This window comes from Peromyscus maniculatus, chromosome 19 (genome assembly GCF_049852395.1).
Source record: "Peromyscus maniculatus bairdii isolate BWxNUB_F1_BW_parent chromosome 19, HU_Pman_BW_mat_3.1, whole genome shotgun sequence".
NCBI lineage: Eukaryota > Metazoa > Chordata > Mammalia > Rodentia > Cricetidae > Peromyscus > Peromyscus maniculatus.
Window position 1 is genome coordinate 26,771,570 of NC_134870.1, and position 17,142 is coordinate 26,788,711.

At 48.8% G+C, this 17,142-nt stretch overlaps 1 protein-coding gene across 1 annotated transcript; it reads right to left on the bottom strand.

Moving 5' to 3' along the window:
- Positions 1–308: 308 nt before the first annotated feature.
- On the bottom strand, positions 309–9,801 carry LOC102925347 (uncharacterized). The gene is made up of 14 exons (XM_042264228.2): positions 9,509–9,801; positions 9,246–9,365; positions 8,622–8,699; positions 8,123–8,205; positions 7,476–7,562; positions 7,290–7,388; positions 6,152–6,282; positions 4,081–4,289; positions 3,935–4,012; positions 3,374–3,431; positions 2,763–2,833; positions 2,205–2,363; positions 707–865; positions 309–628 (listed from the first exon to the last, which is right to left on the bottom strand). The coding sequence occupies exons 2-14, from the start codon at positions 9,327–9,329 to the stop codon at positions 386–388; spliced, it is 1,539 nt and encodes a 512-aa protein (XP_042120162.1). The 5' UTR covers positions 9,330–9,365; positions 9,509–9,801; the 3' UTR covers positions 309–385.
- Positions 9,802–17,142: the final 7,341 nt, after the last annotated feature.

Consider the following 17,142-nt stretch of genomic DNA (forward strand, 5'->3'; position numbering starts at 1 on the left):
TGCCAGCCTGTAATCCCAGCACTCAGAAGTTGGAGGTAGGAGACCCAGTAATTCAAGGTCATCCTTAGGTATATAGCAAATTCCAGAAGATACCTGGCACGCACAGACCCTGGGTTCCATCCCTAGCACGAGAGGAAGAGGAGGAAGAGAACTCTTCCTTCTCTATTTAGTTCATGGTCCTTGGGCAGTTCCTAGGACGGGTCATCTCTGAAATGAGGGTCAAATGGAACAAACAGAGGGGAGCTGAAAACACAAAATGAAATAATAGGTAGTGGGTGCTTAGCAGAGATTGGTACAAAGAGACGTGGTTAGTGATGGTGGTAATGATCTGTAATGACGGCCATCTTGGTTGATGTTCCCCACCTTGCTCTCCTTTCTGGGGCCCTCATGAATGAGGACAAAGGAAGGCAGCCCCATGGTGGTCCTGATCAGGTTCCTCTCCGGGCAGGACTCCAGCACAATGGGCCCTGCCTGCACTCTGCTCAAGCTGCTGGTTCCTGGCCTGGAGCTCCTGGGTCTTCAAGGCCAGATCAATGGAGTCTTGGAGGACTCCAGCCAGCAGACTGCGGTGATGGTGTTCTGTGGCCACGGCCTTCTCCTCCCACAGCCTCTGCCAGGCTTGGAATACCTGTGTTCAGAGTCAGAGATGCCTGTTGGTCCATCAGCCTTGGCACCAACTTAAGGCCTACCCTCTGTCTCCACTGACCTGCAGCAAGTGGCATGTCCGAGCCCGGGTGGCCTGCACATACAGGTCATAGAGGGTCACCAGGTCATGCTCTGCCATGTCCCGTTCTGCCTGCAGGGCTTCCACCTGAAGTCTCAGCGCTGTCTGCTCCTTCCATGGTCTCTCTCTCTCCTCACAAGCCTGCAGATAAAGTTGTACCTTTTGGTGAGTGCCACCTGCGCAGGGCTTTGTGCTAAACACCTCAGGCACGAGATCGCATTCTCCCCCTGGCAACCTTGCAAGAAAGTTTCCCTTTTACAGATTTGCAAAATCTGTGCACCAGGGAAGTGATCCGATTGACCAAATGCCCATGGCTAGTGCGGGACGGAGCTGAAATGGCACATGCTTTCAACAGTTCCCATCCTCACGTGGTGAAATCCAAACCCAGAGATGTGACGCGCTGTCTCTGTAACCTTGCCCCCGACTACACACTTGTGAGGCTCTAGCCAGATGGCGCAGTCTGTGTTCCACAGCCGATGTTGCTGCTCTGTCGTTCCTCTTTACTTAGCCTCATCTGAGAACGTGTCCCCACCCACCACATACACAATTTCTAAAATTTATTTTATTATTATTATTATTATTATTATTATTATTATTATTATTATTATTATTATTTTTACAGGGAGAGGGTGAAGATGAGTCAGGCTCTTCGTTATAGGCCCGGCTGACCTTGAACTCACAATCCTCCTGCCTGTGCCTCCTGGGTACTGAGAGGTCCTGTACCACTGGACTTGGCCACATGTTTTATTTCTTCTGTTTTTGAAGCAGTTTTATTTATTTGTTTATTTTACATCCCAACCACAGTTTCCCTTCCCTTCTCTTTCCCCTCACCTCTGCTCTGCCCCGCTCCCCTCAGTCCACTCACTCCTCTGTCTCTGTGCGGAAAGGGACAGGCCTCCCATGACAAAGCATGGCATTTCAAGTTTCAGTAAGACTCCCCTTGTATTAAGGCTGAACAAGGCAATCCAGTATGAGGAGTAGGTTCCCAAGAGCCAGCCAAAGTATTGGTCACAGCCCTGTCCCCATTGTTGGGAGTCTCTAAGTAGACCGAACTACACAACTGTCACATCTATGTAGAGGACCTAGGTGGGTCCCATGCAGACTCCCTGGCTGGTGGTCCAGACTCTGTGAGCTCCTCTGAGCCAGGTTAGTTGTTTCTGTGGGTACAGGCTTTATTTCCTCAACAGGCATTTACTGAGCACCTGAGAGCTGAATGCAGTGAATTCCTGGGCTGACTCTAGTTTTCCTTAGTTTCTACTTAGACCCAGTCTCTTCTGGTCCACTCCAGCCCAGGTAAAGTGGACCTCATTGTTCCAACCTGCCTATGGCTGCCCATCATGGTGAACAGCATTGAACATGACCTTTTCTGTCCACATAAAGCATGTGGACCAGCCTGGTATGACTGAGTCTAGATCCTTGCCACAGTGCCTGGCCTTTGTACAAGGAGCCTCAAGCCTCATCCTTCTCCCTCCCTCCTCACCTCCGCCACCAGGCCTTTAATATGTTTACAGGCCACTTCCTCCTGATGATCCAGATGTTTCAGCTCTTCCTGGATCCAAATCTGGTGTTCCTCTCGAAGTCTCTGCCTCCGAGCCTGGGCCAGAGAGAACTGCAGAGCCACATCTGGAACCTGACAGGCCTAAATGGCATCGTTTAAGGCTTAGTCAGAAGGCAGGGTATGCATACATTTGGAACACAGACACCAACCTTTCCAACAGAACTTCTAACTGCCCTGGGAGAGTCCATAGACTGAACAGACTCAGGAGGCTGTGGGTCGGGGGAGGATTTCCTCTGCCGCTGTCATAGTGTAAGAGTCCCATCACTATAATCCATCCCAGGACAGCAGCTCCTCCCATGACCACCTCCCCACCTCCCAACCCCCACCCCACACCCCAACCCACCCCCACCCCCGCCTAAGAGATCCAGGAAGCCTTGAGGTCCTTGTTAGAAGCTCCGTATTCCTTCCCAGTACCCACACAGGCCCCTTATTCCCCCAAGTTTCCAGTTGTTCTGGGAGTACGTGAAGTGTTAATATTACCTGTTCCTCAGAGTGCCTGAGAGCATGTTTATGGTGGAGCCCAGACCCTAGAAATTCTCTTCTTCCTGCCTCTGGAGGAAAATGTCATTAGTCACATCAAAGTGTACACACACACACACACACACACACACACACACACACACACACACACACACACACAAATTGTAGAGGGGATGAATTATATAATGTAACCAAAGCTCAGGACAATAACACACTTCCCTGCCGGAGATGGGGAGGGAAGGGAAGGAAGAGGCTGGTTCCAATCATTCTACAGCAAATCCCGGAAGACAGTGCCCCCTTTTGGACAAGGAAGGCTTTGTCTAAAGAACCGGTTCTCCACTTGTGGGTCTCGACCCCTTAGCGAGTCAACGGACCCTTTCACAGGGGTCACCTAAGACCATCGGAAAACACAGATGTTTACATTGCAATTCATGACTAACAAAAATTACAGTTACGAAACAGCAATGAAAATAATTTTATGGTTGGGGATCACAACGTGAGGAAGGTTGAGAACTCTAGAAGGATTAAAGCACCATATTCCAGGGCCTAGAGTGAGATTGTTCGTGATGCTGGACTACTCACATCTCTCTTCTGAGTCTCAGTGTGCTTACCTGACAAATGAGCAAAATGTCTTCCCTGCTTGCTGTAGGTCGGTAGCTTGCCTTTAACCTTCAAGAGACAATCCGAATGTCTCAGTGGATTGCCAAAGCCTGTGTGCCTCTGCCTCCATCTCCAATCCATTTCTGACCCTCTTCCCGCCTCCATTCTCCAGCAACTTATATTGCCTGCAATTCCCCAAGATCTGCTGGTCTCAGTTTCTGCATGGTTCTCTCTGCCTGGAACATTCTTCACTGTCTTTACAAACCTCCATCGGGAATCACTTCCTATGAAATCTTGCTTTCCTCTCTTTTCAAGGCTATATTGATGTCCCCTAGTGTCAGGTGTTGCCGAGCCTTTCAGAGAGCATTGACCATGGCAGTGTTAATTGTTTCTTCTCAGACTAAACTCTGCCAAGGCAGAGAAATCCCAGGGCTCACATGGCTCTGCCCCCAGCCTATGGTGCATGGTCAATAAATGTTTGGGAATCAATAAATAACTGGAATATTCTATAAATGAAGAGGAGGGAGGCAGACATAGATAGAGCCCCATGAGTTTGGTTGAGAAAATGGTACCTGTGGCTCTGGGAGCCCCGCAGCCTCAGCTCCAGCCCCTTTGGGTGCATGGCTTCTTGGGCCCCGGGCTTTTACCACCTAGGAGAAAAAGACTCAAGTGGGGACTGGCCACTTCTGACCCAGGTGCCCCGTCTCACCTTGCGTACCTGTAGCTCCCAGAGTGTCCTTCTCAGTTGGTTCAAGCCACCATCAGTCAGGGTGTCTCCAAGGAGGCCTAAACGCAGCGTCTTCAGGGTGGCCCTACGGGCCCTCATCTCCTCTACTGCATCCCACAGGGTGGGCCTCACCTCTTTCACCTGTACCCTCTTTTCTGAGGCCCCCGACAGAGCAGCCTGAAGCAAACTCAGAGAGCTCCCTAGAAAGAGACAACACAGTAGGCTCCTCTTTCCTGCGCCACAGAATCCACTGCCTGGAATACTCCAAATGTCTATCAGTGGCTGTTTACCAAAGCACCCAGCCCTGGCCAAGTCACCTGAGCCGCTCTGGTTAGCTGAGGCAGGATAGCAAGTTCCAGGCTTGGTTTCACAACTCAGTGAGCCCATCTCAAAATAAAAAGTAAAAGGGGCTAGGGATGTAGCTCCGTGGTAGACTTGCCTGATATGTGTTAGGGTCCTTGGTTCAATCCCCAGTCCAAAATCATCATTATCATCTTCATAGTCATCATCACCACCATCATCATCATCTTCATCTGCAGCAGCATCAGCACTGCCACCACCATCACTAATAACTCCTACTTGACGTTCTCTGTGCCTGATGGCCCTGTGCTCTGGCTGCTCTTGGATTTATCTCTGTATCCACGGCAACGCTAATCCATCTGCCACTTAAAGCCTGTGCCATTCGCCAGAGTATAAAACCAACCTGCAGATACACACACTCGCCTGCCCCTCCCTGCATGCCCGCCTCCCTGCAGACTGGTGTTTATCTATAGGTTAGTTTTATATTCGGATTAATATCTCCAGGGTGTGAAATGCTCCAACTTTTCTTCTTCCATCCAGCATGGGACAGGGGTAGGTCTGGGACCTTCTGGCCAAATGAATGTCTGTTGATTGTGGGGACAGAGGGTCGGACTTATTTTTTTTTTAACTTATGGAAATTTTCAAGCACATACAAATATAGGAAATCCATCTACCTACCTCCAGCTGTAACTTCTGCTCTTTTGCTATTTTTTTTTCCCTTTTCAGATGTGGGGATCAACTCAAAGGCCTTCAGCATGCTAGGCAAGTGCTCACCACTAAGCTGCTCTCCAATCATTCCGTGATGCTGCTGCTGTTTCCAGTCTTGTTTGTGTGAGGCTGTCTGGCTGTGTAACTCACTCTAGCCTTGAATTTGCAGGCCTCTGACCCCAGTCTTCTGCGTGTTGGGGTTACAGGTATGTGCCACCAAACTCAGCTCCAGTGCCATTGTTGCCTGACCTGTGTCCCCCCCGCCCCCCCGAACCTCCCCCCAAAGCTCTAGTATTACAGCCTCAGGGGCCTCGTTCATTGTGGATTTTGTGAAAACGTGAAAGTGTTTTCTCCTCTGTGGTCCTTTTCTAATATATGAATTAGGCCTGCCTCCCTCTCCTTTGTGAATTAGATCTGCATTCTGGGATGTGGCCGCTTACTCCTGCAATCCCAGCACTCAGGATGCTGGGACAGGCAGACTTCCAGGAGTTCAAGGCCAGCCTGGGCTACAGTGAGATCCTATTGAAGAGAAAAGGTGTTAAATGCTTGATAAAGATTTTGAATGTGGCTGGGCAGTGGTGGCTCACACCTTTAATCCTGGCACTGGGGAGGCAGAGGCAGGTGGATCTCTGTGAATTTGAGGCCAGCCTGGTCTACAGTGTGAGTTCCAGAATAGCCAGGGCTGCACAGAGAAACTCAGTCTGGAAAAACAAATTAAAAAAAAAATATCCTGAACGTGGTGGCAAACAGCCCTAACCCCTGCACTCAGGAAGCTAAGATAGAAGATGTTGAGTTCTAGCTAGCCTGGGCTGCACATGTACTTCAGGAACAGCCTGACCTACACGGGGAGACCCTGCCCCAAAGAGGGGGAGAGGAAAAGTTGGTTAAGTTGTTGAAAATCTCTGAGGTGCAGGGGTTGAGTCTTCTGACAGTTACATGCTGGCCACATGCTTCCTGAATGCTGGCCCACCCAGGGCTACAACAGGACAGTGGCTGGTTGAGTAACAACATGAAGAGAGCCTACCAAGTCCCAGAACTCCCCCCCCCCCATCACCTCGCGAGTCCAGACGAAGAAGGAGGCTACTGCAGGTGTTTCCCTCCAGGAGCCAGGAGACAATCCAGGGCAGAGAGCCCTCCACCTCCTCCCCAGCCTCACCAGCCAGCACGCGCAGCAGGGGGCAGTGTCTGCCAGAGCGAGAGAAGAAAGGCAATGCCCTGTGGTAGATGAGGAGGAACACTGGCCCGAATCACCCAGCCAAGTCTATTTTCACTTTTTTTGTACCACCAGACAGAGGTTAAGAGGACTTGCTGCTCTTGCAGAGGACCTGAGTTCAGTTCCCAGTATCTACATCAAGTGGTTCAAACTGCCTATAACTCCAATTCTAGGGGATCCATAGGCACTGGACATATGTGATGCACATACAGACAAGCAGACACACACAGACATATGACTAAAAAAAAATGAATTTTTTTTTTTGATTTTTCAAGACAGGGTTTCTCTGTGTAGTTTTGCGCCTTTCCTGGGACTCACTTGGTAGCCCAGGCTGGCCTCGAACTCACAGAGATCTGCCTGCCTCTGCCTCCCGAGTGCTGGGATTAAAGGCGTGCGCCACCACTGCCCGGCCCAAAAAATGAATTTTTTTTAAAAAGAAACTTACACAATAAAAGATAGAAGAAACCTTAGCATACTCTGAAATTTAAGTTACTTTCCTGCCTTCTTTTTTATTTTTATCTTGTATTTGGACACTTTCAAATTTGGAAATATTTCTGTGATACTACACATTTTGCAAATTGGCCTGAAAAGATTATTTGCTGTGATAACTTGAGGTTTTCATTATTTTTATTTATTTATTTTATGTATATGAGTGCTCTATCTGCTACATGCCTTTACGTCAGAAGAGGACATCAGATTCTGCTATAGATGGTTGTGAAACTCCATGTGGGTGCTGGGAATTGAACTCGGGATCTCTGGAAGAACAGCCAGTGCTCTTAACCACTGAGCCACCTCTCCAGTCTCCAGTTGTCATTATTTTTTTTAACATTGAAGGAAAAGGTATGAATGGGGGCGTGAAGATGGGCTAGCTACTTGGGGAATCTTCCAGTCTTGGCTTTGAACATTCAGATTCACATCCATACTCTGGCCTCCACCCCACCTCCCAGTGTAACCAACCACAAGACCTCCTCAGACTTACGGGCCTCCTGGAAGCTGCATGACCCTCAAGGTTCCTCGACACACCTGCTGGGCCTCAGGCCCAGGGCAGGACATGGTGAGCGTGAGCAGGGAGCAGGCCCTGCAGAGGACATGGCCAGCTTGGAAACAAAACCTAGAGCTGTACAGGGACTGGGGGTGGGAGGGGTGACAGGTGTCTCCTCCTCACCGGCCTGCACTCCCAGCAGCCTTCAGGTAGAGCTCAGAGGCGGCTCCGGCGTCAGACACCTCCACTTCTCTGGCGTCTTTCACCACCCTGAAGGAAGGGGAAGCTGAACACCGACCTCTAGCCCCTGTCCTGTGCTCTGCAGCGACCCCTGGCATCTCTGTGTTCAAAGCCCAGGACAGTGTCCGTAGCACACGAGAATCCCCCCAAAGGCTCGGAGCTCATTATATCTTCTGAAATGACTCTCATCTGCCTAATCTTGTTTTTTTTCCCCTGTGGTCTGCCCAGGAAGGGAAACGGGTTAGCTGGGACCATTTCAAAGATGGAAAAACTGCTCTGGGAGGGGTTTGGAACCACTCAGTGTGATACTGGACTGGTTCAGGCCATGAGGGTTGGCAGGAGAGCTGAAATATATTTGATATGAAGGGAATAAGATGTATAGGTGTGGGAAAGGAAAGAGGGTGGGGGAGAGGTCCTGGGAGCCCATCTAGGCCCAGTAAGCATGACTCCAAGCTCAGGGCTTCATTCTCCTGGGATAGCGGAGTAGAAACCTCCTAATCTTGAAGCTTATCTTGATCAAAAGTTTATCTGGAAGGTGTCACTGTGGCTTTAAGGCAAGTACCCCTGTCCTGTTGGGTCTGAATACTTACAAGCCCAGTGGGGCCACATCCAGTACTGGCAGGTCCTCCAGACATGGGGAGAGCAGGTCCCGAGTCTGCCCGCTGGGGCTAATCTGGGGTCACACAAAGACAATTGTCACAAACTCAGCCTTTTCTCTCCTCTAGGTCCTAAGTGAGGACAAAAATTCAGCCATTATTCAGGCAGTGGTGGCACACTTTAATCCCAGCACTTGGGAGACAGAGGCAGGCAGATCTCTGTGAGTTCGAGGCCAGCCTGGTCTACAGAGGGAGATCCAGGACAGGCACCAAAACTACCCAGAGAAAGCCTGTCTCGAAAAACCAAATAAACAAAAACAAACAACAACAACAACAAAGCCACACAATTCAGCCATTGACAGTTGGCATGCAAAGGTGACCCCAGAGAGTCAAGCCCCAGCTGGACCCATCTCCCTTCCGGTTCTCCACAAGCCTCAGGGGGCTCCTGTGGTGACACTCCGCTCTGCCCTCCCAGTTTTCCCAGTGACCTCACCTGCACCAGGCTGAGAGTGCAAAGCACAGGACCGGAGCTGCAGCGAGGCGGAGCTTCCTCAAACAGCATCTTCAGGACCTAAGGCCGAGAAAGGAGCTCAGTGGGGGATGAGAAAGCATCATTCCGTCCTTCGAAAATGAAATCTATTAACAGGCCCTGTGCTGGTACTGGGTACACGGTGGACAGAACAGAAAGTGTGCTAGACCCCTCATCCCCTGAAGGCAGAAAGACAAACTAGCAGGCTACTTCAGGAGGCTTTCCCGCTGCTGGGCAGGGCTGTGGTAAGGTTCTGAGGCAGCTGTTTTGGTTTGAAGGTCTTTTGATGAAACCTTCACAGTAAAGCTTTTAAGTGTAGTATCGGCGGTATTACCAAGAAGTGTGGAAGGCAGATGTCCTGGGACTTTGATCTGTGTGCGCCACTTCTCCCTGAATCTCTCATCCATGAGCCACAGCGGTCCATCTTTCTTGACTTCTCAGCTGCATAAAGTGGCCTTGGTAAAAGGTCCTTCAAGGACCACAGGGTACATAGGAGACCTAAGCTGCCCCTAGTCTGGCTGGAGTGGGCAGGTAGATTTCCCAAGTAATACTTGAACATCAGGATACCCATGTGCTCAGGCTCCTCACCTGAGGCACAAACCGGGCTGCCTCTGTTTCCCGGCCCTGGAGCAGCAGAGCTGTACTGTATCCTTGTCCCACGGAGGCCAACATCGGCTGGATTTGTGTCAATAGCTCCAGCTCGGCTTCCTGTAGGAACACACAGGCACATCCCTCTGTCAGGTGACCTGTTACAGCCTGCTCTGAGCCCAAAGATCGGACCAGCCGGAACCCCAGGATGCAGAGGCTGAGAGCTTTCACTCTCCTCCCGTTCCCTTTCTCAGAACCCCTACCTGAGCAGCGCCAGGGCGCAGGACTCTGTCGAAGGTGAAGCAGTGTTCCTGCAGGGTCGGCGGTGGTGATATTTCCACCTCCCGCTGCTCGCCTCGTCCCACACCGTCTACCTGAGGCTCCGGAGTGCCAGGCTGAAGTAGGCGAAGGCTCTTGGATCCCTCCAAAAGGAGTGTGGGGCCGTGGATCTCCTTGAGGCCTGAGAGGGGTGGGCTTCGTGTAGGTTTTCAGGAGAGATGATCTCAGAGGCTCCTTAGTCTTGCCTTCACCCCCAACCTCCGACCTCCGCTGGCTTAGCCCGACTCTCTGGCTGGCCTCCTGCAGGCTCGCTCTCTCTCTCTCTCTCTCTCTCTCTCTCTCTCTCTCTCTCTCTCTCTCTCTCTCTCTCTCTCTCTCTCTCTCTCTCTCTTCCCTTTTGAATGTAGTTCTGGGAATTAAACCTGGGACCTCTTACATACATTGCAGTATTCTACCACTAAACTATAGTCCCAATTCTTTTTTTTTTAAATACAGATTTTCGTGACATGTTGCTCAGCCTGGCCTGGAACTCTGCTATTTATCCAAGGATGACGAACTTCTGATCCTCCTGCCTCTACCTTCCCAGTAATGAGACCCCAGGCAAACGCCACCATACCCGGCTTACGCTGGGAAACAAACCCTGGCTTCCCTCACAACAGGCAAGCAGCGCCAACTGAGCTACGCCCCAGGAACCCCCAAAGCTTCCTACCTGACCCTTGACCCGGCTCCACTTCCACCACCACAATCAGCGTGGCAGGTGGGACTGAAGAGACAGTGTGAGCCCCTCGAGGGCACAGAGCCGCCTGGCCCACAGCAGGTCCTGTGCTCACCACCTTTCCAGGCTCCATGGCTTCTGAGCCTCTCAAATTCCTCTTAATAATTCATGTCCCTCATCTGTGGGTGGGGTGGTGGGTGACTCTGGGCAGGTTACCTCTCAGAGAAAGTGACCTCCCCTCTCTTCAGTGTGATTATCCCTTATGAAAAAGTTCAGACATAAAGCAGTGGGAAAAACAGGATAATGAACCCTCAGGTGACCAACTTCTGCTCATTCAATCGGCTTTTTTTTTTTTTTTTTCCCCTTTCGGTTTTTCAAGACAGGATTTCTCTGTGTAGTTTTGGTGCCTGTCCTGGATCTCACTCTGTAGACCAGGCTGGCCTCGAACTCACAGAGATCCGCCTGGCTCTGCCTCCCGAGTGCTGGGATTAAAGGCGTGCGCCACCAACGCCTGGTTAAAAAAGGATTCTTTAACACCCTACTTTATAACTATTTCAGTATATATTTCTCATTTTTTTCTTTTGTTCTCTTTTGGGACAGTGTCTTATATAGTCAAACTTGCTATATAGCTGAGGGTGGCCCTGAACTCTTGACTGTTGTGGCTGGTGTTCGGTTCACTCAGGTCTATGGAAGAATAGGGGAGTCAGCTTCTGGTGAACTGACTGACCGTAGCTTTGCAAAAGGCTTTTTTATTGTTATACAATTTACACCTTAGCCAGTCAGTTTCCGAAAACCAAAACCTCTTATCTGAAGCTCCCCAAAGAGACAAATGCCAAAGACCCAGGACTTCTCAGTCTTCTGAGTCCTGCCACAACCAAGTTTTGCATAGGCTTCGAGCCTTTTAGGAAACAGATAAGATTTACATACTTGAACCCTAAGGACAGAAGAGGTAGCAGTCACAAAAGGCAGGTCAGGACTGTGCCAAGCTCTGCGGGAACCCCTGCTTCATCCGGTCCTACAGCTTCTCCCTCCCAAGTGCTCGGGTTACAGGCATGCATGTGCTGCTACACCAGGTTGCTTGTGTCTATTCTAAAAGATCACCAGTATTTATTTTAATATCAGGTTTTTGAGATGATATAATTCATACGACACGTGATTTACCCTCTGTGTATGTGTCTGAGGGTGGTGTGTGGAGGCCGGAAGCTGATGGCAGGTTTTTCCCTCAATTGCTTCTTCATCTTTTTATTTATTTTATTTGTTAATTAGTCAGTGTATTAGCTACTTTTCTGTTACTGTGATAAAATACCGTGACCAGAAGCAATGTAATGAAGAAATTTAGCTTATGGTTGCAGAAAGCTAGAGTCCATAATGTTGGGGGTGGGTGGGTGAGGGTGGGATGCCTACAAGAGTTGGAAGGCCAGGCAGTGGCTACACCTTTAATACAGGCCGACAGCCTGGTCTACAGAGGGAGTTCTAGGACAGCCAGGGCTACACAGAGAAACCCTGTACCGGAAAAAAAAAAAATGAGTGGGAAGCTGGCTGACGACATTTCTTCCGCACACAGGAAACAAAAACAGAGAACTGGAAGTGGGGTGAGGCTTTAAACCTTCAGGTCTTACCCCAGCGACACCCCTTCTCCGGCAAGGCTCTACTTCCTAAAGGTTTCACAGCCTCCCTAAACAACATCCCTGATTGGGGAGCAAGTGCTGTGAAAACATGAGCCTACAGAGTATTGGTTAAGCGGTAGTGCTCTTGGCGGGCAGCCTCCTGCGGCGGCCGTGCCGACAGATATGAATGTTGGGATGTATCGGTGACAGAAGAGTCACGAGCCATGGTTACCTTTCTAGAGCTTTATTGAGAGAGAGAGAGAGAGAGAGAGAGAGAGAGAGAGAGAGAGAGAGAGACCGACCATGGAGGAGGGAGAATACAGAGGCTATACGGAAAGAGAGCGCACAGAGAGTTAGGCAGGCTGGTGACGTAATTAAGGACATAATCCTTACACAGATTACAATCTTTTAAGCTACCTCAGTGAGTTATTTAAATATTTATTATTTATTTATTTAGAGACAGCATTGAATTTAGCATTGGTTGGCCCAGAGCTCCCTCTGTAGACCAGGCTGGCCTTGAACTCACAAAGATCTGCCTGACTTTGCCTCCTGAGTGCTGGGATCAAAGGCGTAAAGCCACCATGCCTGGTTCATTTATTTATTTATTTTATTTCATTTATTTTGATACAGGATCTTTGTCTTCGTGTTCTATGGCTGTGAAGAGACACCATGATGAAGGCAACTCCAACAACAACAACAACAACAACAAAGAAACAAAACATGGGACTTGCTTACAGCTTCAGAGGGTTAGGGCGTTGTCCTGGTGAGAGCAGGGCCGCATGCAGGCAGGCATGGCGCCCGCTCCCAGTGGACCTCCTCCTCCAACAAGGCCACACTTCCTAATCCTTCCCAAGAGTCCACCAAATGGGAAACTAGCATCCAAATATTTCAGCCTTTGCAGGCCAATCACATTCAAACTACCGCAGTCTCTCTGTGTAGCCCCGGCTAGCTTGGAACTCACTACATAGACCAGGCTGGCCTCAGACTCATAGATCAGCCTGCCTATGTCCTTTGAGTACTGGGATTAAAGGCACATGACACCACACCTACCTGGCTTTATTTATTTATTTTTTTAAAGATGTATTTATTTATTATGTATACAGTGTTAAAAATGGACTAAAGAGCTAAACAGAGGATTCTCAAAAGAAGAATTACAAATGGCTGAAAGACATTTAAAGAAATGCTCAACATCCTTAATCATCAGAGAAATGCAAATCAAAACGACTCTGAGATACCACCTTACACCTGCCAGAATGGCTATGATCAAAAACACTAATGAAAGTCTATGTTGGAGAGGATGTGGAGCAAAGGGAACACTCCTCCACTGTTGGTGGGAGTGCAAACTTGTACAACCACTGTGGAAATCAGTATGGCAGTTTCTCAGAAAATTGGGAATCCATCTACCTCAAGACTCAGCCATCCCACTCTTGGACACTCAAGGAATGCTCAATCATCCCACAAAGATACATGCTCAACTATGTTCATAGCAGCACTATTTGTAATAGCCAGAACCTGGAAACAACCTAGATGCCCGTCAACTGAAGAGTGGATTAAGAAAATGTGGTACATATACACAATGGAGTACTACTCAACGGAGAAAAACAATGACAGCATGAAATTTGCAGGCAAATGGATGGACTAGAAAATATCATCCTGAGTGAGGTAACCCAAACCCAGAAAGACAAACATGGTATGTACTCACTCATAAGTGGATTCTAGATATAAAGCAAAGACCAATCAGACTGCAACCCACAGAACCAGGGAGGCTACATAGCAGGGGGAACCCTAGGATGACTGTGGCTTATAATAAGTTTTGGGTTTACTCAATTACTGGTCAAGCCTCAATCAAACATTTCATTATTATTATCAAGCTGATAATAGAAAAATAAGTAAATAAATAATTAAAAAAACAAACAAAAAAAGATTTATTTATTTATTTATTTATTTATTATGTAGACAGCGCTCTGCCTGCATGCCAAAAGAGGGCACCAGATCTTATTACAGATGGTTGTGAGCCACCATGTGGTTGCTGGGAATTGAACCCAGGACCTCTGGAAGAACAGCCAGTGCTCTTAATGCTGCTGAGTCATCTCTCCAGCCCCGGCTTTATTTATTTTTGAAACAGGGTCTTACTAAACCTAGAGCTCATGAATTTGACTAGCTCAGCAAGTCCCAGAGACCTTTGTCTCAGCCTCCCTAGCTTTGGGTTTACAGGCATATGCTGTTGTGTTCAGCTTTTTATATGGGTGTTAGGGATCCAAACTCCTGCCTGCATAACAAGCCACTGACTGAGCCATCTCCTCATCCCTCTTCTCATCCTTTGTAAATAGAGTCTCACTATGTAGCCCAGGCTGGCCTTGAACGTGTGATACTCCTCCCTAATGCTGAGATTGAGTTTAAGTCAACACCACTATACCTAGCTTACAGTTTATCATATGTAATTTAATTCACTGGTTATTAGTGTATTGTCAGATATGTGCAACTATCTCAGCACAGTTGACTAGAACATTTCCATTACATGGAGAAATCTACCAGCTCCCTAATCTCACTGCACCCATTTTGACTTCAGTCCTCAATCCTAAGACACCACTTGCCTACTTTTGATTTCTACAGACTTAATTATATTAGACACTGTATAAACAAGATCAGATACTCCATCACCTTTTGAGTCCAGTTTCTTTCAAGTACCATAACACTGTCAGTGTTGACCCACGTTGTAGCCTGGATCCATGCCTTTTTCCTTCCTATCTGAACAATGTTCTATGTAGGCCTCTGTCCCCATCTACCTGGAACCAAATGGAACTTCACAATAGAGTGCATCATCACCCACAACGCTGCACTCACTTCAGACACCAGACTCAGGCACAAGGTCTCTGAGGCGTCTCTGTCCCACCTACCCCCTTACACCCCAGTGTTTCTGTGGCTCTCCCTCACAGAACTTGTAAAAGCCCTGTGCTTGCTGCAGCCAATAGAAACTTTTAAAAAAGATCTTTATGTGCATGAGTGTTTAGTCTATATGTATGTATATACATCATGTGCATTTCTGGTGCCTTTGGCGGAACATAAGAAGGCATTAGATCCCCTGGAACTGGAGCGGTTTTTATTTTTTTGTTTGTTTGTTTTTTGTTTTTTGAGACTGGGTTTCTCTGTGTAGCTTTGGTGCCTGTCCTGGATTTCGCTCTGTAGACCAGGCTGGCCTCGAGCTCACAGAGATCTGCCTGGCTCTGCCTCCCGAGTGCTGGGATTGAAGGCGGGCGCTGCCGCCGCCAGTGCCACCTGGCCTGGAACTGGAGTTATAGCTATGAGCTACCACATGAGTGCTGGGCACAAAATCTGGGTCTTCTACAAGAGCAGCAAATGCTCTTGGCCACTGAGCCGTCTCTCAGCGTGGCTGATGCCAACACACTCACAGTGGCTCTCCCTTGGGGAGCCGGTGGCCACACTTGGATTATGTCTTAGCTTCCTCCTGTCCCTTAGGAAGCATGTGGGTCTGACTTTCTGGGTCTCTCTTTCCTCCTTCACTGCCCTTCTCAGGCTTCTAACTCGGCCTCAAACTGGAGAGACCGCAATTCTTTTCTGCTTTGAAACCACCAGTCTGGTTTGGCCTGAGTCATGATCCCTGAGAAATCAGGGATATTCCTCAGAGTGTGACAGGGTAGAACCTGATCTTTGTCCCATCCCTGCCTGCAGAGGGAGGGGTTTATCTCTACCGGGAACAGGGTGCATCCTTGCCTTGAGTGACAGATATCCCATAAAGTTTGAACATGTTTACACCCACTTAAACTGTATAAACTGATGATATGACTGTTCCATGGTGTGGTTAGGGAAAGGTTTGTATTATAGATCTGAGAGGGAAAACAGCTGGAGACATCTGGAGGAGTCCAGAGCAGAGAGAGAAAGGAGCAGACTGAACATGGCCAGTGCCCTCTGCAAGAGGGGAGAAGGGTAGAGGGCAGAGAACAGAGAAAGCCTAGGGCAAACAGCCTGGCATGGGGGCATTGAAATGTATAACATTTCTTGTGAGCAGGGATTGAGGGAGCCTGGGGGCTAGCATGGGCCTTGATTATGCTGCTCAGTGCCACAGGCTGTGTTGATTGGAGAGCCACGTGTTCCTTTTGCAGGAGGTAAGGGAAGTGACTCCGAGGAATGCCGGCTTTTATCTAGCCACCAGAAATCCTCCTCTAACTCAGCTCGAGCTCATTTCTGGATATTCAGCCTGCCCTTTGGAGTGGGGAGTTGGAGTTCCCTTTGGATCTGACCCACTGACAGATCGCTGTCAGAACAGATCGACTCCCACAGTGTTTGTGCCCAATCACACCCTTGTTTATTCTCTCCAACCAGAAAATGACTGACCCTGAATTACCCACTGGTAGGGAGGTGCTGGGTGTCGACCAGCCCGGAAGAGGCCCACATGTTTTTTTCCAAGGGAAGTTGCTTCAAAGCGCTGGGCTATTTCTACACTTGACTGAATCTCTGTACGGCCACTCCTATCATGTTCCTAAGCAGCCACCTCAAGTGGACATGTTGGGAAATTTACTTCCAGCTTTAGAAACTTGTTCTACTAGGCTTCATTCTACTTTAAATTTTATTAATTTTTATTTCATGTGCATTGGTGTTTTGCCTACACGTATGTCTGTGTGAGGGTGTTGGATCCCCTAGAACTGGAGTTACAGACAGTTGTGAGCTGCCATGTAGGTGCTGGGAATTGAACCAGAGTCCTCTGGAAGAGCAGCCAGAGCTCTGAACTGCTGAGCCGTCTCTCCAGCCCCTCTGCATTCTACTTGAATCTTTCAAATTTCAACACTGAATTCCATAGAGGCATTTCTTTGTTTAATTTGTTTGTTTGTTTGTTTCTCTGTAGACCAGGCTGGCCTCAAACTCATAGAGATCTGCCTGCCTCTGCCTCCTGAGTGCTGGGGTTAAAGCTGTGACCCGCCGAACCCTGCTATTGATTTTGAAGCAGAGTTGGCCTGGAACCTGCTATGTAGCTTAGATTGGTCATAAGCTGGACATCATTCTGCCTCATGTGCCCTGGCAGGGATATGCCTCTAATAGGCTAGCTCTCCATTGTCCCTCACTGGCTGCCCTGGCAGGGGTATGACTTCAATAGGCTAGCTCTCCATTGTCCCTCACTGGCTGCCCTGGCAGGTATATGACTTCAATAGGCTAGCTCTCCATTGTCCCTCACTAGCTGCCCTGGCAGGGATATGCCTCTAATAGGCTAGCTCTCCATTGTCCCTCACTGGCTGCCCCGGCAGGGGTATGACTTCAATAGGCTAGCTCTCCATTGTCCCTC